At 39.0% G+C, this 24,040-nt stretch overlaps 1 protein-coding gene across 1 annotated transcript; it reads right to left on the bottom strand.

The window, feature by feature from the left end:
- Nucleotides 1–257: 257 nt before the first annotated feature.
- gpam (glycerol-3-phosphate acyltransferase, mitochondrial) lies at nt 258–22,526 on the bottom strand. Its single transcript, XM_059324626.1, has 21 exons — nt 22,365–22,526; nt 16,989–17,125; nt 16,724–16,843; nt 15,929–16,002; nt 14,723–14,836; nt 14,452–14,601; nt 14,197–14,296; nt 13,787–13,923; nt 12,213–12,312; nt 9,925–10,137; nt 9,585–9,698; nt 9,266–9,351; nt 7,889–8,001; nt 6,830–6,900; nt 5,886–6,153; nt 5,579–5,736; nt 4,599–4,676; nt 4,311–4,448; nt 4,008–4,197; nt 3,236–3,294; nt 258–3,132 (listed from the first exon to the last, which is right to left on the bottom strand). Exons 2-21 carry the CDS (start codon nt 17,070–17,072, stop codon nt 3,016–3,018), a joined length of 2,484 nt encoding a protein of 827 aa, XP_059180609.1. The 5' UTR covers nt 17,073–17,125; nt 22,365–22,526; the 3' UTR covers nt 258–3,015.
- Between the last annotated feature and the right edge of the window lie 1,514 nt (nt 22,527–24,040).

Consider the following 24,040-nt stretch of genomic DNA (forward strand, 5'->3'; position numbering starts at 1 on the left):
ATAGTTGTAGAGGGATGTCGTTAATGCAGCTTCAGTAGCATGAGTCTCAACAATAATCCCCATGAGCAGTTCATAAAAACTCTACCGACTCCATCAAGTACTCTAAATTATCACATTGACCTTTCTTGGGGACAGATGAGATACATTCAAGAGGTAACAATTCATCTCCTAAACAAACAACTATCTTTCTCTGCAACATAATTCACACTAGACTGTAAAATACAATTCTCAGGTTAAGTAGAGTTCACATTGAAATGTCGATGATTGAAGGCGACCAGAGGAAACATGCAGTACAGTACGTAGAGTGGTTTTATCTTGGCGGAGGGGTCCCTCTGCGTGGGGACTTTACACAGATTGTGGGCTCAGAAATGCTCTGAATGAAAATCACTCTCATCACATTTAAATGACATACTTCTCTCTTCTCTTCAACATGCTATGGGTGTCGCTCAACGATCCTCCACAAGTTTCCATTTCAGGGATACATGGATTTGAAAAACTGCATGAAAATATGCAGGTTTATATTATCAAATAAAGCTGACAAAAAGCATTTAAATTAATTTTAACAAGCAGCGTTGTTGATTACTGTCAACAAGTCCTTCAGTATAAATATCAATTTGAACGTGTACCAGCAGACACCCGGTTGCCCATTTATGTTATTGCCCTGACAGATCAAGAATGTTGTTCTTTTAACATTCATACTGTCTTCACATTTTCAGTCTAGGTAATGATTATCATCAAACTTGCTCTGACCTTTCGGAACACACTTTTTCCTATCAGTTGTGTGCACTCTTGCACCAATAAAGGTATATTATGCAGAAATTGCTGCTAACTTTTTGTAAACGAGAAAAAAAAAAAAGAGCTTGGCCCCTCCTCCCCGGCTCAAAGTGAAAGCAAACACAAGCTTTTTTGGAACAAGGTTGTACACTTGTCGTTTGACCTGTCTGCTTTTCTTATAACTTTTGGGCCAAAGGGTGACACCCACAACACCCCAACACAGTAAAATGAAAGGAAATAGGAATTACAGGCAGGGGGTAGGGTCTCTGCAGGTACAGACAGCACCACACAGTTCTAGTTGGTTCTAAATGAAAACTGAGAGGGATTCTTTTTGTCTGACATGGTTTCAGAAAATCCTGCATAGTACACCTTTAACATAGATATTCTACATTTATATTCAATGCAAAATGTCTTTACATTTAGAAAAAAAACGCACCTAAGACCTGTCCCGTTGTGTTATGTTACAGTAAAAATGAAAGCTGGTAAATGTTCTGCAGCTAAATGCACAGGATCTGTGCAGTGAGGTTTCACTATCAGGTAATAATTCTACTGATGTTTGGTATTTTTGGGCCATTTTTTGATTTTCATGATCAACACATTCTGTTACCACACAGTTTTTATTCCCAACCTGTCTGACAACATTTCTTTTGACAAGTGCATTTCAGAACAAAAACTGAAATGATCTGCTTGGTGGTAAGTGTGTTTATAGAACATTTTCAGACTGTGACGTTGTGAATGTAAGAGAGGTGGTGCAGAACAGTTGAAGTGAAGCACTGCTTTAACCAGGAAAAAAAAACAAGAACCCGTCAGTTAAGGGTGATTATTTTCAGAAACATTGCTGCCCCTTACAGCAGTCTGCATTTAAAAGTAAACAAATGAGAACGACATTCCTTCTTGAACAGTACGACAGAGAGCAAACTTTTAGAGACGTGACCTTTTGTTCAGATGCGCTGCACAGAGGATATGTACCATTTATTTTTTACCACCCTATGCAGTTCCTCTGTTTTGCAAATGCCCAAACATTGGAGCAAAATTGCCCTCTCAGCGGTGATGCTTAAACGGCTTGTATACAGTGTATAATACAGGAAAAAATGGTGGTTATCACAAATGTCAGCTTTCCCTGAAAGGCATGACTGAGGAGCTTCTGAGCTTGTTGCATTTGGACTTAAGTGAATGTGATGGCTGGTATTAAGTATTTTAAGAGCTGTGCTATGTAACATTCATTGACAAGTGAAAAAGGTGTTACGCAAACAGAGATCAAAGTCACTTTTCATCAAAAACCATGATGAAAAGTGTGACTGAATGCACTTAGATATTAGTGGTTTGAATGCACTTAACTGTAGATGTTTGTGATTTGAGGCTTTGACTGCGCAGGACTTTCAACTTTCACATTTTGCCTTTGCCATGAAGATCATTTAGTATGACTGAACGGTTCTGCTGCTTAGATTTTGATATCTTAAACTGTGCAGTATTACTGACCGAAGCTGTCTATGAGGATTAGAGGATTAGATTTTGACATTTTGTTTTGCTGAAAAAATGAAAATTTGGATATGTACGCATTTTGCAGGAGATATCTTTCCATCTAATGTTCCTGCATTATGAAATTTGAGAATGCATGTATTTAAATTCACTACATATGAGAGACATTGTTCTTGTGGCCTATGTACAGGAATTTCTTTTCAAAATGAATCTACATTTTGACATGTTCTACTGTATGATAGTGGAATGCAACGAAAATATTACAGCAGTTAAACAAAACAAGCAAAGTTAACATAAAAATGCTTTGTTGTTGGTTATGTTCATCATTATTTTCTATGCATATTTTGCTTGTTTACTTGTATAGACAAAAGGCAGCTTGCTTTGTTCTGATTGCTGTAAAAGTGATTCTTATTTACTAACCTGCTTGAGTACATTTTCTGATAGTTTAAAATTTTGATTATATTAAAACCTCATGACTTCACCGGCAAAGTTCACAAAGAGAAGATGACTCCTCTTCAGAGAAAGATACATGTGTTTTATCTGCTGCACAGCTCTAAGACAGGGGAGTCAGAGACTGGAACAAAAGGGAAGACTGGCTTCAAGTCTCTTCCGGCTAACAGCTAACAGTTAGCGGCTGTTACATGAAGGCACTTCCTGGTAAAGCTTTCCACAGAGTAGCACCTGGGATTGTTTAGAAGTAACCAGTAGAAGCCCTTTATTGGAAGGAGCCTGGGGTCTGAGCTGGGCTGAAAGGTGTGTCGATCACAGCAGGGTGAATCCTAAGATGTACTGCAGGAGTTTGTTCCGATTGGCCTGAGGTAGAAAGGTGCTGCTCAGCTCCAGAGTCGTCACCTGGTTCTCTCGTCTCTGTTTCAAAACCTGCAGAAAAGCACAACACAGGAGGAACGTCTTTACTACTTAATAACTGTAATAAACACATCATCCATTAAAACCTTGATATAAATAATAAACACACTCTTACCCCAAGCTCTTTGAATGTCTTCACTGTGTTCTTAACCAGATAATGGGTCGCACTTTCACCTGGAAAATAGGATACAAAGGACTCAGAAAATACGAAGCTATTCTATCTATTCTATCTATTAATCCAGTAATTGTTTATCTGGTTTCATAATGACTTTTACACAGTGCCCTTTATTTGTTTATTCCAAACTGAAACTAAAGGTCTTTGCACACCAAGTCCTTATTTTCTATCCAAAATGATTGCAAGCTTAAAAAAATGTAAAATTATTATTAAAATTAAAATACAACCTTATATTGTGTCAATCACTTTTACAAATTTCTGCTGAAGCTTTTGCCTGTTGTTATATTTTTTTCAGAAAAGGTTTGATGTTCTGGAATTTCCCGCGTCTGTCAAACGCTTTTAGAGAGACGTTTGACCACTCAGAGCAAACTTACTTGCAAATGTCAGCATCAAAAATGTACTTACAGATATCAATATGCTTTTAAAAGTGGATTGCACACTCGAGACTCAAGCTGCTCCGCTAAAATTAGATGTGGCGCAATACCGAAACAGGGAGGTGCAAGTGACGTGTTCCGGAAACGGACACAGTGGACACACCAGCGAACAGCAGCGGATTGTCTCCAGCAGCCATGGCAAAACAGTGATCAGCTGTTCTTTTGATACCTATTTGTCCAGAATTTTTCCAGAAGGTGTGCAAAGGCTTTAAGCCTGGATAATGAACTTTGCAACTTTCTGAAAGTGGACATTATGTGGGGAAATAGTGCAGTACTACCATAAGCAGCCACTCCTCTCTCTGTGCGGGTGAGCAGGTATCTGAAGAGCCTCTGGGTGTAGTCGGACTCAGCCATGGGCTGACTCAGACTGTGGACAAAGATGGCAGCGCCGCTGTAGGCCTCCAGCACTGGGCTGACTAGTCGCTGTAGGAAGACGAAGAACTCCTGGTGTTCTGCTGAAACGCTCACCTGAAACGGGAGGGGGAAAGTCACTTAAAACAACATTTCTAGAAGTTGATGCCATGGTGGTGGTTCAGTTGACTTTAATAAAAAGTCGTTTTAGAAAGGTATTAAAATAAAACCTTCAGGTAGCGATCTCTCTGCTCCTCTCCAAAGTCACTGTCCTCGTCCTCCTCGTCGCTTCTCCAGGAAAGGGGTTCGGGGAACTTTTTGGGCCAAGGTTCATCTGTGGGGCTGGGACTCAGTTCCTCTTGGTCCTCCTGTCCCGCACAAAAACACACATATTAGATCATCTGGGCCATGGAAATGTCCCACTACTTATTACACATGTAGTATTTGGTCAAGATGAAAGCACTTCCCAGCATTCACAGTCACAGGGGTTACTTTTATTTTTGTCTCTGTGAACTGACCTCTGCTATGTAGAGAACTCCATACTGGATCAGCCGGGTCACTGCATCGTGAAAAACCTGGTAAATAGTCTGACAGGGCTTGGGGACAAACAGAAGGAGAGGAAGAGACACTTTGAAACATGAAACAAACCATGTGCAGTCCTATTTACAATCTGTTTAAATTCTCATAAGTAGCAACAAACAACCATAGTTTACACAAGTGATCAGAACTAGTGTGATCATTCTTTGTGATATAGAGACTGTATCCCAAATCAGACACCGTTTGTTACTGTATCCCAAATCGGACACATCTGAAATGCCGCACTTTCTGATGTTTTCACGGTCATTTCGAATAAGATTGCCACCACCAGTGTAGGTATAATTGATTTATACATATTTAACATTCTACATGTGAAATTTCATTTATGTACATGGAGATTTGCATGTCTATTTACAATACGAAAGTAAATTTGATGAGAGAAAGCAGTAGGATTGCCTGGGTGACGATCTTAAAAGTACATCTTTATTTTTACTGTACTGAATTTTATTGTGAGGACAGAAGTACTGTCTGGGTGTGTTGATAACGATGGCTGATAACGGTGATATTTATTTGGCTTACCCAAAAACATTTAATTTCCCAAGAAAAACTCAGCAGCCCCCATTGTTTTACAGCGAGGAGATGAAAGTGTCCGATTTGGGATACAGTTAGCGCACGGCTAATTCACCGGCGTTAGCGTCCTTTTGCCTATTCTGGTAAACCTGAGCCTAAAGTACACGGTTAAAACAATATACAGTCTGAAAGATAAGAAGTTAGACTCTAGTTGCACACTACATTATTAATTTGAAACATAACATGATTATTTATATTAGTAGTTGATGTGAAACTTTGATAGAATGTTAGCCAAAAGCTTTTGGCTACGGTTACGTTAGTTTACAACACAGAGATCCTCTTTTTGTGCAGTTCAAAGTTTAGAAAGACGTTGACAATGTGCAGGACTTACTGGTGCCACTGAAACCTCATTGATTAGGAAGTGAGAGAGCCCAGCGGCCTTGCGGATGAGTCTCTCCTGACTGAGAGGGAGGCTGTGTGGACCACCAGGAAGGTGGTCAGACTCTGATTCTGCGATCAGCTCTCGCTGCAGTGACAGGATGCTGCAGGCTGGAGACAAGAAATTGTCAGCATTAAGAAATTTAATGGAGAAGAAATGAACAAGGTTGACAGCAAACTTTATCTACAACACACCACTGAACAAAGAGTAGTGATACATCAGAGTGAGCAAGACTCAACAACTTCTTGGATCAACTTACCAATGAGTGCATCAGAAATGAAGACATGGAAAAGGCCATTGCTATAGAAGTTGAGTTCGAAAAGCGCCTGCACAGTTTGGCTGGGTGCGATGGTGAACTCTCCATTGCGATTTGCGCTGCTGGTCACATTGACGCAGTTTCCCAGCAGGTGAAGAGCGCGCATGACCACATCCTCCGAGTTCCCCGAAAAGCCCAGATCAAAGTCACGAGACAGGATCTCCTCCTTCATGTTGAAGAAGTCTTCCACCAGTTTGGAGAGCACCACCCCCTGAAACAATGTGGAGTGAAAGACAGAAGCTCAAAATGTTTGGGGGGGAAAAAGGGATCATTGGTGACTGAGAACTAACAACAGCCAGGATTCAGCACAACAAAATGCTAGACTGGGCTTGAATTTGTTAAAAGCAGCACTGGGTTTACAAAAATGCTGGAGTCAAGGTGGAAAGATTTCATGGGCATTAACGGTAATGTATGGGTATTAACAGGAAGAAAATGGAAATATAGTTTTTTTTTTTGTTGTTGCTCAGGCTGTATCTATCATGACCTATGCCAAAAATTCCTTAATTTTCTAAATAAACCAAACTTTACTTTATTTTAAAAGTTTAACTTCTTTAGGAACTCTACGCAGGACAGAAAGACAATTTCAGAAATCGTTTTTCCTCTGTAACTCACTTATATGAGTATGCCTGCAGAGGGCAGCAACTCACCACTAATGTACAGGAAAGAGGATGCTGGAGAGCGAGATCTCTTAACAGAGAGGGACATTCATTCCTATCATGCAGAAGTATGTGACTTTTGGATCACCTTGGTGTAAGGGAAGGAGCATAATGGACAAGAGGAGGACTAAAGAGACAGAAATCTGAGAAAGAGAATGGTGAAGGAAATAGAAAAAGGGGAAGATGGAGTATTGAGCACCAGGAGAGGACATGAAAGACAGACAGACTCACCTGTCTGTGTCTGTACAGCAGCAGACAGGCTACAATGTGGGTGGACATGATCGCTGATGACTTATTTGCCGCTGTAAGGAAAGATACAAAGAAGATATAATGAGCAACACACAACAGACTTGACAAGCAACCATCAGTCTTATATATATACACTGTATTGTAACGCATATTTTAAACCTTAAACCCTTAGTATCCTGGCATCTGTCTTAAAATAAAGTTCCCAGTCATATAAAAATGTGCCATGTATCAGATGATCAGTTATGTTTGATGTAACACAGGATTACAAAGATCCAAAAGGCTTGCTGACATTAATTATATATCAGGCAGACAGAGAAAATAATGTAGTGTGTGTGCATGCATGTATTAGCACAAGGGTTACTCGTGGTCATCTTAAGCATAGCTCAAGTTCAGGGGTGTAAGGCATGTGTGAGCAGTGGTACTGCATTCCTCCCCTCTCCTGCTTCTCCAGCCTCCCCTTTATCCTATTGGCTAAAAACAACATGCCATCCAGCAGGAGGCTCTGTGATTGGCTGAGAGCTAAACACAAATGTCCCTAGCGTAGGAGAATGCAGATGAATGAGCTGGGGAGAACCGGTTTCTGTAGCGCTAACCCCACGGCAAAAACGCCCAGAGGGATGAGATGTGGATGCTGTGTTGTGCTGTGTTGGATTTCAATTAGAAGAAGCAGTGTGATGGACAATGTTTAATGTGTGCACCTTTAACGCAGGATGAAAATAAGGAGGATAAAAGAGGAATGGCTGATAAAACAGCAAAGATGTTATGAGATGTGATAGGATAAATAGTGTAATTCTGGTTGAAAGAATTTGAAAAGGATGGCAATGTGATGATTCATGACCTCTGTTACATGTCAGGCTTACTTGAGGTCTTACTATAAACTAAAAATATAAAGACATAAGCTGACTTTGAAGCAAACAGCTTCAGATAGATAAACTGAAGGGATGGTTGGCAAGGCTGGTCATGATCCCCAAATGTTATATGCGACAGGGCTATAGTTAGGGTGTAGAAAATCCACTGGCTGTGTGGTTGTGAATTTCTTACTGAAGAGCACATGCTTGGCCAGGTTGTTAATAAGTTGTCGTCTTAAGATGTCATCGGGCAGCTCTCTGTTCAGCTGCTCCTCCTCCTGCCCCTCAAACAGCTGAGCATCAGGTCTGAAAGAAAACCAAAGACTGAGAATTAACTTATGTCAGCTCAATATAGTATGCATAATAAACCAGTTTCCTTCTCTATTGATAATCACGTGGTAAAAAGAGTTGTAACATTATGTTTAGATGATGGTTTCAACCATAAAATTAGAATTAACTTTTCTTATTTTATGGTTTATAGTCATAAAAACATGACTTTTAATAGAAAGGCACCAAAGAGGAAGAAGCTGCCCCTTAAATATCTTAAACAAACACTAATCTGAACTGAAGTAGTCTTAAAGGGACAGTTCACCCCAAAATTAAAAATTCTTATTTATTTCTCTTACCTGAAGTGCTATTTATCAGTCTAGATCAATTTCATCCAAAAATCAAGAAAAAGGTTACTCAAGATAATGTACAGACCGTGTTGTGAGCAGTTTCATGACGGAACTATTTTCTTTTTCTGTAAATCCCTCTGGGGCAAATTTGTGATTTATCATTTTTGTTGCAGCACTGAGCTAGCTTCTGGAAAGAGATATTGCTGTTGAGTTTTCCACATGTATTCTAGATTTTAGCGCCACAAAGAAAGTACCATAGAGTTAATTATACCAAGGAGAAGGGGGACATCTTTACGGCCAGTATCTCCACCACTCAGCAACTCACACCTAAACAGTCTAGACTTATAAATAGCACTACAGGTGAGAGGAAAGACAATGTGTATTTTTGATTTTGGGGTGAACTGTCCCTTTAATTTCTTACCATATGTTTTAATTAAATTACTAAGATGTTCCAGAGAATGTGGCTCATTCTAATCACTTTTACTTTCTCATTTTTTTTCCCAGGCTTACAACAGCTACATGTCTCAGCCATACCATATATTTTCACGACAGGCTGCTATTTAGCATGTGAGTGTTACTATACATGCTGCAGAGGCAGTTTTTCTAAAATAGTATTTGCAATTTGTGTTTGTGTGTTTTGGCTCTGCTGGCATCGGTTCTGAACTTGTGACCCCAGGCCAGCTGGGATGGACACTGCTGTCTTTGTTGATGTACTATATGACCGTATCAGTTTTATTTTGAAGGGACAGACACCGCTGACTTGCACAAGTTTGACAAGTGCTGTGCTCAGATGGCCGACAACATACCCTGCAGTGAAGTAGCAGGAGGGAGAAGTCAAGTTTGGCCATGAGGGTTCATAATATTACAGGTGGGAATGTGGGACTGCTGGTTTGTGGTCATAACAGGAAATAAGTCATTGTCAGAGTGGGGAATGTGTGTGTGTTTGTCCTTACTGCGCAGAAATAATGATCGGCATCAACGTGTGCTCAAGGGAAACTGCTGGTGGAATATGGCGACTTCTCTGGCTGTCCAGGTACTCCTACATTAGACACATAAAAGGTTAATCGATACAAACTCACTCAAGAAAGTGTTGTCTTCATTGTAAGATTCATTCATTGTAAAGCTTTGCAATGCTTTTTAGTGCTTTAAAATCAAGAGCAATAGCTGAAATATGCCGCAGTTATAGCTCCATGTGTGGACACAACAACTGTTCTTTTTATATAAAAGCTGATGTAAAGCTGCAATCAGTCACATAAAGATGCAATTAGTCACCTTTAGGGAGAAGGGCTGGTTGAAGTCAACACGAACACAACCGTAGTTCTTCCTCAGCATCCTGAACACTCCACATGCTATACCCCACAAACTCTCATTCTTCTTAGGTTTACCCTGGTGGGATTGAAGAGTTAAGATGGTTACAATGAGGAATTAATAATGGTAACAAGATCTTCTAGTTATCTATCCCAACAACCACAAGCAAAACCTCAGTTTTCTACAGCTACAATTTCAAAAGCCAGATGCTATGATACTTATTAAGTTTTCTTGACTGTTTGTGTGCATTTTTGCTGTGGCAACAAAGGTGTTATCCTCAAACAGACGTTAGTCAAGCACTCACCAGCTGTTCGCTATTGTAGTTGCCCTCAATAATACGATCATAAGAGATGCCAACTGGCACAACCAGCACGTCCGGGATCGAGCCAGTGCACATTGTGTCTACCACGATGGACAGCATGCCTGCACGCGCTGTGGATGGCTTACCGCTGCGGGAGCGGGTACCCTCCAGGTAGACCTCCAAAAACTGCTGCTGACGCAACAACTCCTCTGTATACTGAAGGAAGATTGATGAAACAGACAAAAAAAGTAAGGTGAGAATGGTGAAATAAGGATGAATGATATAGGGTGGCGGTGGAAGTCAAAAGTGAGACATATGTGCATGCACTGTGTGTAAAGGTCATAATGCTTTTGATGAAAATACAATTTGCTGGAACATCTTTGACATTCTAGGAAACTAACTCCATTACAAGGTAGAAGTCAAGCAATGTGAACGCTGTGCAGCTGCTGTTTATGCAGGCTGAATGCAAGTTAAAAGTGGCGGGTGGTCACCGACAATTTGACCCCCAAACAAACCGCAGAGAGCTGGGCACGTGCCAAGGCAGCCATGATGTGTAACAGTATCCACCTGAGTGAACAGTATGTACACAGCTGTCTCTTGCTATGTAGACATTTTTGAGAAGGGAAGCTTTGTGCTGAAATGGACTCTGTGGCATTTACGGTAAGCTGTGAAGAGGAACGACGTCCAGGTTCAGCTTCCACAGGAGCCACTGGAAATAGAGCAGCACATGGCTTTTATTTTTTTATTAACTTCTGCAAGCAAGGGAGTTCGCTAACTACACTTCTGTGAGCAACAAAACAGGATGCCAGACTAAAATGATATCTTCTACCATATCAAAGTATCACACGGCCTACTTGTGTACTCTAGTGGTTTGGTGGGATGTGTGGTAAAATATTGGAGGTACAAAGGGATAAAATGTAGGTCACGCTTTACAACAGTTGCTGCATGTCTTAAGCTGATACCTCTTATCTACAGGGCACAATACACGCTTGTCTTCGAGGCACAATACACAACCTTTGCCTTTCTCATTACTTTCAACTTGGTTCCACAAACTCCAAACATAAAAATTAACAGCAATTCTCAACTCTGATAGACTGGTAGGATAAGTAAATCCACTAAGCAGCCTAGCTTTTTTGCACATTTAGAGACTTTGTGCTACAAGAAGCTTATGATGACAAAGCATTATTATTAACATTAGTGTTCATTCACATTAGCTATACTTCAGGTTTTCTCATTAGCAGGAGCTCGTTAAGCCACATTATCTAAAAAAAACTAAAGCTGAACAAAAGGTCCTGATTCCAGTCTTAATAAGCCTCTAATTTCTCATTCAGTGTAATTATAAGGCTTTCACACCAGGGACTTTCTTGAGATGCAAAACATCAGGATGGGAATACATTCCAACAAGCAACAAGAGATCGAAACGCTTATAATTCTTCTTACATGACAATAAAAACAATACACCAACCACTTTACATTTTATAGACATTTTGGGACATTTGAAAGGGAGTACCATACATCACCAAAATGATTATCTTTTTACAGAGGCTCGACCTAGAATTGATATGTCTCGATATGACGTGAGACGACAGTATGTACAGTCACAGAGATATAAAAGTGTCTAGCATACGTATTTTGTGTCGAGAAAAAAGCAGCCAAACTACATAAGTTAATATTTATGTCATATGGATGACACTTTGTTATGATCCTTTCATAGAAAAATAGGCTTTACCATGTGTTTATTTCATATAGACTATTTATTTATTGAGTTACCAGAAGACATGCTATATTATCATATATATCGATATTAAGCTATGAAACGACATATCTGGAGAGATTTTTCACTAAAGTTAAAAAATGATATAAGCATCAGCTTACGCAACTTCTCTTCATGTGATAGCTTTATATGCCACTTCACCAATGGTCACATGGTTTCAATGTGTTAGAAGATGTAAAGGCAATAAGAGTTGGATCTCGGTCAGTACAGTGAAGAAAAGCAGCCATACTATCTTAAACTATCTTAATTTTACAACATAAGTTTTAGAGCAGTCTACACAAGAAGTAGTAGATAAAGACGCTAACATGGGCTAACATTATGTAACAAAGGCTTTTAGCTCTCCCTGTCCATCATTCAGGAATGAAAAGAGCACACAGAGCAGAAAAGCATTGAGACATCCTGCAGTTATATAATAAACCCTGGCAAGAAACACACACACACACTATCGGCAGGAACGGAAAAGGAACGGTATGTTAAAGCAGCATTGCTGTGTTAAATAAACACACTTGAGACTTACTGCATGTAAGAGTGATCTGTACAAAATGTCTTTCTTCCCGTCCCCCGTCTCCTCCATTTTCCGTCGTATGAAGAATCCTCCAAGTTTACGGATAAGGGTGCTGAGAAAAAAAAGAAAGTTTGATCAAGTGGCTTCCACACTAAGCTTTCTCCACTGGCAGCAGCAGCAGCGCACTTATCATTTAAAGTTGGCTGCAAAATTGCGATAGTCCAGTAATTACGACAGGCCAATAATTTGGATTGTAGCTTCACTGTGATTATATCAGTGTACTGTAGTGACTAGGAGTGCTAGGAGTATGAAATAGGATTTACACAACAAAGTGTTCACATCAGTGGTTTCCAACGTTTTGAAATAAGCTAGCTTGCATGCAACTACTGCCTTTCCCTAAAGATTTTCCCACATTTTTGTGCTGAGCCTGTTAGTGGTGTATATCTCTATAGAACGTTATTTACAAAAACGGTTTTTAATTTCCTTAAAGAGATCATTTAAACTTCAGTAGATGGCGGTCGGCATGCCCCCAGATTGGAGAAGCAGGCAAAAGTACTGACACAGAAGTTAAGCATACTTCTGAGAACGGGGTTCAGCAGCAATACCTTTTTTTACCCACCTAAATAATCAAATCTAGTTCTAGTGTACGCTACAGAATATTTTCACCCCCCTTACTTTTTTAAAGTCACCAAACTCCTTTGACAAGGACTGACAAAAGTGAAATTTAACTCAAACAACACAGGAGTTGCTGGTCTACCGCTGCCTCGATCGGTTAGTTTGTGTGTGCTACTGTGACTTTGGTGAATCTGAAATAACCCTTTAAAACAGTGGTTCCCAACCACTTTTTCTTGGAGCCCCCCCTACTTGTGTCTATGACAAGCCAAGCCTTCAAGGACATTAATAAGATATTTCTGAAAAATGTCTCTTATCAAGAAGTAAACATTAAACTCAACATGACCATAACAGAGTTGGCCTATACACACACATATCTGACCTCTCAGACGTGTGTACTGCAAAATAGCCTGATATTTTAAAAGGCGGACAAAATCACACAGTAAGACAAACAAACTAATCAATGGACACAGCAGAAGAGCAGCAATTCCTGCCTGCTTTGACTGCCATCTACTGTAGGTAATACACCGACTATGGACAAGTGCCTCATACAACCACACTGCAAAAAATCTGAACTATTCCTTTAATATTTACTCTCCTGTCCTGTCACTCGGTGTGTCTGTTCTTGGTAAACATTGCACAAGCTTGTACTTTCAGGGCCTATACCATAAAGCAACCATGTACAATAAAAGATACATTTTAGAGTTTCAAATACTGTTTGAAACAGGATATGATAAAACAGGTTCAGCACCTGTTGTCCTGTCGGTTACCCTTCTATTAATATTCTCTAAAAGTAAAATCTGTGTCAATCTTTAATCTCACTCTTTAGTTCATCTTTAGTTCCTCTCTGATCTACTTCCAAGGAATTCCCTTTCTTCTCATATCAAACTGATTTCTGTGTTTTCACTTACAGAGAGCAGAAATGCACCTTATTGCCAGATCAAACCTGACATGAGGCTTTGTGGGCCTTTTACCTGAGGATAGGGATGCTGAGGTTGTTTCCAGCAGCGATGTGTGGGGCTTTGATGTTGTGACAGAACAGGATCAAGGTGATGAGCAGGTAGTCAATGTGGGATTTGTGAACAGGGAGGAAGACCATGGGCACATTTTGCTGTAAAGACAAGACAAAGACATACATTTTTTTTTTTTTTAAAACACAGATCATTTGCATTTGTGGATATCTACAAGCAACATTTTGTCTTCTAATTTGATCCAATACCTACAGCAAAAATAATATTTACATGTATCCCTCAAAAAAGTTATGATCAATATGTGTGTACAGTTTGTGCACAATATGTTTTGAAAACACCTTCTTGCACACTGTGTTGAAAGGATCATGCTGTGACAGCATAATTAATGTGCTTTGAGTGTGGTTTCTGCTGACCTCTGTAGCTGCTTTCTTGACCATTTCCAACTGGCCCTTGTGGATCTGGATGCTCCAGAAGAAACCATTAAAGAGCCTCAGGAGGACCCATCCTGTCAGCCTGGATGAAAAGAGAAGTGTGAGAAGATGTGGAACTGAAACGAAGAGTATAAAACATGAACTGTGGCAGGATCTGGTCCATTTTAGTGTAAGGTAACAATATCAACCAATGACTGGAAAGGAAGTGAGGTGAGATTTCTGGTAAACAGTATGTACCTGATAAAGGCTGGTGAAATGTTGGCCACCATCTCCTGAAGGAAGGCCCTGGCTTTCTGCTTCACTTTACTGACTGCTTTGTGCTCCTGGCCAGGCTGGGGGGCTGCAGCGTCCAAATCTGTGGCTACCTTCACAATAGAGCTCTCAACCCTGCGATAGACCAAAGTACAGCACAAAAAAACGTTTTATTTTATTCCCAGAGGCCACCACAAGCTCTCATGATAACTGATGGCATGTTCCAACAAATGTCAAATGTCACGCCAACCGGTACCTGCTGTTGTTGAGCACGTTGTCCACTACGTTCCTGGTGAACATGTCCTTGTTGACATCTCTTTCCATCACAAACAGCACATAACTCAGCCTGCGCGCAAGCCAGCCCCGCTGTCTGCATTAGCACACAGACACAGATGTGCACAATTGTATACACAGAAACATGTTGAAATCTTTATAAGTAAACATATAATCTTCCTATTCACCCAGGCTTTTGATTAAGACTTACCGGTACTTATAGTTGTTATTTACATTCTTTTATTCACTTACTTTATTGTATTTGTTGTGAAATTTTATATTTTTTCTGTCAACATTTGATCAAAATCTATCCCTCTCTTTCTAATAAATACACTCACACACAGAGAATGAAAGGTATAGTTTAACTGTTCAGTCAAAATGGTCTTTGTTGCTTACACTGATTTCCTGGTAATTTAACACATTTTCAGGAACAAGAGATCAGCCCTGGGTGCCTTATCCATTACACACAGCTTTCTGACGACAATGGCTGCGTTAAGGTCACTTTTGTTCCACTTTACTGAGCTTATTCACGGCACAATACTGAATGTGTTTGAAAAGACTAACAATACCATCTTCTCTATACTGACTCCAGCTCATCATGGCTCAAGGATGTCTCAGTCTACATGCTAATACAATGCAAGATTATAATTTTAAAAAAGTGATATCAACATATTTAAGTGAATCCTGCGCTTTCTGGAGCATGATACCTCTACGGATTGCCTTTGATTTAAAAAATAGAAGAAGCGAAGATTCACATGATCTTCATGTTTATACTGTTTGGAGTTAAGGTGTCTTTGTGAGTTTTGTCTGCTCAGGTAAGTCACTGGATGCATGTGTCTGGTATCCACTGACAAACACTTTAAATTATTCATCGGTCTATCTTTCCACTGTTTCACAGATACGTCTTCTTGCCTTTAAGACATTTATTATACACAGGTTGTTAGGAGGGCCTGCTTTTGCTTTATTGATTGTACTACAGAGGATAGTTAGAGGAGTTAGAGCTTGTGCTCTTGTTTGAAGGTGCGAAGGGGCAATTCAAAATGTCATCAGATGTCAAAACAGCACCTGGAAGTTTTCCAGCTCGACATGTAGTGTTGAAAAAGGTTGAATATGTTCTTCTTGCCAGGCTAATAGACGGGTCAGATCAAAATATGTGATACTGTAACGGAGTAGACTTTTCTTTGTTTACCTGGTGTGAGTCTCATTAATGTAGATGACATTGCGCAGTCCCAAAGATGGAATGCTGGGGTTGAACAGTTTCTCCTGGGACCGAAACAAAAATGATCATTATATGAGGAAGAAGCAGCATCAACATCAACTAAGAACCTTTAAGACAAAAATCGATCTGTATATTTGAGGAACAAACACATACAGTTATATTCATTTTATTTTGTTGTCTTTGTTAAATGCTTGGCTCATTAAAAAGGACATTATTTTTTTGCATTTTCTTGTTACCACTGCTACAAGAATACACTCAGTACAGCACTAACTAGTGTTCAAACATTGTTTTCGAAATAAATACATTAAAAATGTATGTTGCCCTAGCCTGAGGCAACTTACATGGCCAGTGTTTGCTGCATCTTTTAGACACACTTTCACTTTGATTATGTAAATATAATGGGGACAACCAAACCTTTACAAATGTGGCACAAAGCACAACTTTACTTTACTGATATCATTAAATGATGCAGACGAAAATGCCTGTCAAACCGTCTATAATTTGGAGGAAAATGACAATATCACATATATACTGTATACTGGATACACAAAATATGTTAAAGTTGATTCACATAAAAACAATACATTTTAATGATGACTTGGACATTTTATGCCTTTGAGCAGCTTCGATGAATATTACAATAAATATTGATCCTTTTCTTCTTTCTTAGTTATGAACATTTCCATTACAAATAACAGACTGGACATGACTAGAGTCTAGCAAATTAAATCAACTTAGAGTTAATTAGCTGTGGTGTAACATTACCCAGCTTTGTGGTGTACAGGAGTGACAGCAGCGGCCCACAAAGGGCCTCTTTCTGTTCAGCAGGCCCTCCTTCCACGTGCTGGCAACACAGCGCAGGACTGAGGGGCTGGTGCTGCGGTCCTTGAAACACATCCATACATAAAAATCATTGAAGATAAGGTAGACAACTAATGCTGAGACAAGACTGAACACTTTTAATCTGACAGGATATGAAATGCTGATCTCACTGTATCATGGCATAACGAAGATAGATTGTTGGTCTTACCGAGTCATCGTTGGGATGTTTCCATCGGTTACACCACTGCTCTCCATTGTTGACTTGCAGCAACAAGCCATCTGACAGCTCCATGTTCTCTGCTGTCCTTTCCTCTCCCTCCAGATCACACACCACTAGCTGGCAAGCTGTCAGGACACAGGGATATTGCAGGGTTAGATTTTAATTGATTTTAATTCAGCCATGGCTCCTGGCAATATGCAAACTTTCATGTCCTTAGCAAAAGTACTGAAGATGAATACCTTGCATTAGACATTAAATTAACCATTTGTATGGCACCACAACTGAACAATATATCATACTTCAAGACCACAAGAGCATCTCAACAAGAAACTACTGACACACAAAAGGCAGATTACACCCAAACACCTCAAATTGAAAAAAGCCGAAAAGCACTCATTAACATTTAGGGTTTATTCCATTGTCCATTCGGATTTATTGAGAGTACAAATGACTTTTGTAACATATAAAAGTGCTGTGCCTTGCAGATTAAAAACTGAATTGCAAAATTTGAGCACCTCATTGTTTACATTTTAACTCAAGATCGAAATATTTATTTAGAAGATTAACTACACCTCCTGCGATAGCACTATTTGTTTTGTCAGTTTTCTGCCAAGAACAATCTGAAAACATTAAAGGTGCTCAAATTTGACGAGAATACAGAGTATATACATATCTAGCCCTAAATATTAGAAAAATAAGTATATTATGCAGCATTTGAGTTGCTTCAGATTTCTATAATAGCAAAAAAATAATTACTGGTGCTGTGATATATACATTTATCTCTCTACATGCTGCAACATCTGCCTCTGCTTAGCACTTTGAACCAGGTGTTACCAGATTCACTTTAACCGGAAAAGCAGTCAAACTAGGTGTATCCAATGAGTAAAAAATACAGGCCACTCCCAGACGATGCATCACCTTGCTACTATTAGTTAGGATTACTTAACACCTGTTTGCTCCAGTTGGGCCTGATTTTCTGAGTACTGTCAAGGTTACATTGTTTCACTCGTCCCCTGACACGATGAATTATGGGTTGGTCTCCTGTGGTTCGAATAACCAACAACAATCAGCTGCAGAAAGTAATGTTCAGTACACGCCCAAACATCTGAGACTCAAAGACCTTTGGGAACAACCAGGTAACAGACAGTCACCACTTAAAGGAAACGTCTATTATGTAAACCAAACGGCTGGGTTTATGTAGGCCTCCTTTATGCTCACTCAAATATCATCATTTGTTTAAGTCTATATTTTACATGTTTAAGTCACACTTCTGCTAGTGAGCTATTTTAAATATTGGTATGCCACAGTTCACACATATGGCAAGGGCTTCCTCATTTTAAGAGCCACTCAAGCATCTTAAGACAACAAAACACCTTTAAATACAGTTCTGTGAAACAGTTTCAACTGACAAAATGTACAAATGTTTAACTCAAATTAACTTTGTAAAACTAAAGTGTTTCCTATTAAATACATTAATATTAATTAAACAGCACTCAATAATATTGCCATTACATTTCTTTCTTTATCTACAGTAGCTGCAGTCAAACTACATTAGCAAAAATAATTAGCAGTTCATCCCAAGTCAAGGCAGTCTGCCTCTGAGTACACAACACTTCATCTGACTAAACCAGGTACTCAAACAATTACAACGCCAAAATCACACTTCTCACACTTCTCAAATGGACAGACTTTCACTGCGATAGTCACAACCAGGTAAGATTTGCAGATGGGGCCAGGTATCATTAAAACACATTCATTACTGGTACCAATACCTTGACTTGGATACGTATTCCTGAACATACATTTTTCCTATAACATTTATATAAGGAACATTTTAACAAAAATAAATTACAACATTACACACTACATGGAAATCTATTGTTATTTTACAGAATCTTCACACTTAAGCGATGCACAGTGTCTCAAAATACACATGCACATACAAGCCCGATCTCTGTGCGCATTGTGGTTTTCCCTCACGCCTCTATGACATGTACCATCAGGCAGCTTATCACCAGCGTTATTAGATCTTGGCTCAAGCATGCTGCCTGCTTTTGGCTCACTGATGCTGATGAGATTTACTACTCTGGTTTTGAAATTTGGTATTGAATGACAAGACATTTTTCGATACAAGATACTACAGAGTATCAATTTTTTTGGTACCCAGCCCTAGTAACAAAACTTTACAGGTTAGGATTAGGGTTAGATCAAAATAAAGGCTATTTCATTTGAGGCGAAATGTCATTTAAGCACTAAAAGGGAAATTCTCTGAGATTATTAATGCAGCAGTTTGTATTAAATATTATTTGTAGAGGTTTTTGTTATACTATGTTTAAGATATTGTATAACACATTTATTGGATGTGTATTTTGTGAGGATGTGCTGAAGATTAAAATTCTGTACAATACCTTCAAGCCCACAATGAATCACACATACTGTACTGGTTTCATATTATACTGGTCTTGTTAACCATTTGCTATAATGGATTTGTGCAGCATCTGGGCCCCAAATACCTACAAAGACAATTAAAAACTTTGACGCCCATTCTGCCTGTTTTTTCCACAACATTTCAACAATAAAATACAGAGTACATCCAACAGCCTGTAGAAGCGAGGACAAAGTACAAAGAGAGTACAAAGGTAATTAACAGAAAACACCATGCTCAGTGCTTCTGATTTGTTTGAAAATAGGTTAGTGAGTCAGTTTATGAATGAGTGCTTTCACACCAAACATCATGGAGTATGTGTGGAAGTTAAAGTACAGTGTGGCTTCATTTATCTGTGAATATTAAGTCTGAGGGAGAGGGAAGACAAGCAGACCTCTTTGCAAAAATGTTCCAAATGTTCTTTCAAACTAGTCCAGCAGTGTAAGCTCCTGTCCGGTTGTAGTGTTGTGTTGTGGTGCTAGTAGGTGATATGCACACTGATGAGGGAAAGAGGGTTTTCAAAGGGGTCATTGACCGAGAGTATTCCCCTTGATGGGGTGACTTTGTTTGAAGCAAAACAAAGAAGATGAAGAATGAGGAGCTTTGGGGATTAGGTAACAGGTGAAGCTAGCCATAATGAAACATCATTGTCTCCATGCAAGTAAATATATTAGCAAATGTAAGGTTAATAAGCCCACATTGTCATGTTTCTAGTTTTTTTATATGAAAATAGAAACACTTAAGAACCATAAGTCAAATTCAAAACCTTTAAGTTGTTTTTTTTTACGTTTCATGTTTCAAAATGTGTCAACAAGACTTGCCATCCTATATGACCTCAATTCAAGGAGTTGCAAGCACTTTATTTAATATCAAAGCAAGTGTTTTCAATGATTTTCAGCACCCATAGTAACCCTGACAAATTATTTATTTATCTTGGACTGAAGAAACTAGAGCTGTGCTTTTCTCTGTTATTAAACTAAATATCTTCGGGTTTTGGACTAACAAAGCAAGACATTTGACATGACCTTAATCTTTCAGAAACCAGGATTAACGTAATTTACTGTTTTCTGATATACTATTGACCAAACGATTAATTGATTAACGGGAAAATAATCGGCAGATAAATTAATAATGAAAATAATAGTTAGTTGCAGCCCTAGAAGAAACACTCAAGAAAAAAAATGAAAACAAACATGGCATATATCACAATCTGCTAATCATCAATTTATACTGGACAAACATCAGTATTCATTTTAACTCTGAGGAGTCTTGGGCTATTTTGTCCAATTTTGAATCATTTTCATCCTGCCTGTATACACCACTTAAAAAATGTTTAAATGCTATGTTAGTATATTTTTTTTCAGCAAAACCTCACCTATATGACCTAATAATTGATTTTTTATTCTGACTTACTGGATCGACATTTTGAACCAAAAAGAAACCAAGATAAATGCGATCTTGTGATTGTGTTTGATCCTGTCATCCAACTCTGTTTTTTATTCTATTGTGACTCTATTTTATTTGTGTCTTGTATGTTTTGCGTAACAATTTTGGTATTTTTTGGTAATTTTGTGTTTTTTGTTGTGTCTTCTTTAGTCATTTTGTGTGTGTTTTTTTAGTTATTTTGTGTCTTTTTTTTTGGTAATTTTGTGTCTTCTGTGGGGTTTTTTTTGGTCATTTTGTCTTCTCATTTTGTGTCTTTTTTGGTCATTTTGTGCCTTTCTGGTCATTGCATGTTTTTTTTTTTTTAGTAATTTTGTCTTTTTGTGTTTTTTTTCTGGTCATTTTGTGTCTTTTTTTGGTCATTTTGTGTCTTTTTTGGTCCTTTAGTCCACCATAAAATGTGATTTTGAATCTTTTTTTGCAAATGTGAACAAAGGTTGCAAATAAAACATTTAAGAGGGTTACATCCAGTTCTATAATTTTATACAAAATATATTTGACCTTGTCTCCAGTTTTACTTGGTATATCATCATCAAACTGAAACTGGCCTCATGGAGCAGCAAGAACTTTAGAGGTAAATTTACAGTAGGGCTCCACGCTGCTTTGTTTTCTAGTCCGGATGTGATGAAGAAGTCATGCTTTGGAGCTTTTGGTGAGCTCCAAAATGATGGTCCAGAGGGTTAAAAGCTGTAATTAGATGCAACAACCTATCTCCCACAAGATCACATTCTGTTTATTATTTTATGACAAAAACATCCCTGTTCAGACATACTATACACGCCTAACGCTAGATTAATCCGCCTCATACGCTTCAAGCTGTCTGCAATAAGCAGGTCAAACAGGAGAAGTCTCTGTGTGACAGATGGGCTGTGCAGCAGATAACTAGCTGTGCAGACAACAATGGCACAAACCAGGCAGCCGAGTGTCTGGTGTGGCTACAGAGTAACGCCGATCTGTTAGGTTGCAATCTCTTCGTAATACCTGGTTAAACTGTCTGAACCAAATTAGCTTCAGTTGTTCCATTAGGAGGCTGGGGTTAAAATTAAACCATGACTTAGTGCAGCTTCGGCCACAGTTTCTGGCACACTGCATGGCATGCTGCCGAGACTCATGTGGCAGACCTGACGTTGGGGCTTAAGGGGCTCGCGATACCGAGAATGGAATCCATTTAACGTTAAACACCTTCATGATCGAGCGGTTAACGTTACATTCATTTATGTCACTGAAGAAAGGCAAGGTCCTGTCAACGGTCCTCTTGAACTCAATGTCAATGTAAAGTTAACCGGCTAACGTCAGGTTATGCCACTAAAATCCACCCTGAAGTGATTTAGCATCCACGAGTCACAAAATGTGTTACCGACGTCGTGTAAGATGCTAATCGCAGTTATTGTTTCCATGACAATAGAAGCACGGCGGCATTAACAGTCACTTCAGCGTTGGAGATGAAGCTAGCACGAGCTCGCTAGCCAGGCTCGCGAGAACGAAATATCCCTTACCTTGGATGTTTTGTTACGCTGACTCATATCTCAAAAAATAAACTCGTTGACAAAACTGCAGCCCACCCGTTGGCTCCTTTAGTAAGCTCGTGTCTTCCTACAAAGAGCTCCACTCTCCTCCGAGAGAGACTGGACGGCTCAGCTCTGACAGGCAGAAATGTGTCACAGGAGGCAGGAGCTGTTATTCTGGTACAGCGGCGAACTGTCAGTGGAGCCGTTCTGCCGACAGCCAGAAGGGGGCAGCACCGCTCCAGGATCACTACATATACAGTCTATGATCGCTTCACTATGCCTTTTTTTATTAACCCTCTGGAGTCTCCAAAAGCACCAAAGCATGACTTCTTCATCACATCCAGACTAGAAAACAAAGCAGCGTGGAGCCCTACTGGAAATTTACCTCTAAAGTTCTTGCTGTAAACTCCATGAGGCCAGTTTCAGTTTGATGATGATATACCAAGTAAAACTGGAGACAAGGTCAAATATATTTAGTATGAAATTACAGAACTGGATGTAACCCTGTTATATGTTATATTTGCAACCTTTGTTCACATTTGCAACATTTCAAATTCTTTATTGAGCATGATAGTGTATTGAAAGTAAGAAAAAGATTCAAAATCACATTTTAAGTTGGACTAAAGGACTAAAAAAAGACACAAAATTACCAAAAAAGACCCCAAATGACCCAAACAGACACAAAATGAGAAGACAAAATGACAACAAAAAAAAAAAACACAGAAGACACAAAATTACTAAAAAAAAAAAAAAAAAGACATAAAATGACCAAAAAAAGATACAAAATAACTAAAAAAAGACACAACAAAAGACACAGAATTACCAAAATTGTAACGCTAAACACATGTTAAAATAATTTGTTATTATGTCTCTGTTGTCTGCCAGCTTCTACTTTTGTTAAGTTTCTACATGCTGAGTTTTTTTTACATTGTCAGAAAGGTGATAATTCAACTTTATGTTTATTACTGAAGTTGTGGTGGATGGTGCTGGTCTACCATTATAGTGCATTGTATTGACAGTGTTCCTATATTTTGCCCCAATAGTGAATATTGGATACAGTGTTTCTTTGACCAATGGGGTAAAAATAGACGGCATTTAAAACAGCTGCATTTTGCTGACATCCATTTTTTTCAAATAAACTGTCCTTCAAGACAAGTTTCACTCTGTCTTTCCTACGTTTATCACCAACATCAAGGCCATAATGTTCTGCTATTTTTAGCAGCTGCTCTTTTGTTCAGAGAGCCAAAAACTCTACTAAAGGAGAATAAAAAATAAAGTAAAAATAAAAAATAACTCATCAACACTTGTCATACTTGTGTGTGTGTATGTATGTGTGTGTGTGTGTGTGTGTGTGTGTGTGTGTGTGTTTGTGTGTGCGTCAATGCAATGAACAGTGCCACTGTGGTGCACAACCAGCCAAACACTATAGCCTAGACAGTAAACAAATGCGCCCCTCTAGCTGACTACCTGACCATTACTGTCTACCTAAGCTGAAAAAGAATACACCAACATGGCATTTAAACATTTTTAAGTGGTGTATGCAGGCAGGACGAAAAGGATTCAAGAATGGACAAAATAGCCCAAGACTCCATAGAGTTAATAAAAAATGAATAATATATATATATATCATCTGCAATGCTAGAATTGTGAGTTTTTCTGGAACG

The sequence above is a fragment of the Centropristis striata genome, chromosome 21, assembly GCF_030273125.1.
Source record: "Centropristis striata isolate RG_2023a ecotype Rhode Island chromosome 21, C.striata_1.0, whole genome shotgun sequence".
Lineage (NCBI taxonomy): Eukaryota > Metazoa > Chordata > Actinopteri > Perciformes > Serranidae > Centropristis > Centropristis striata.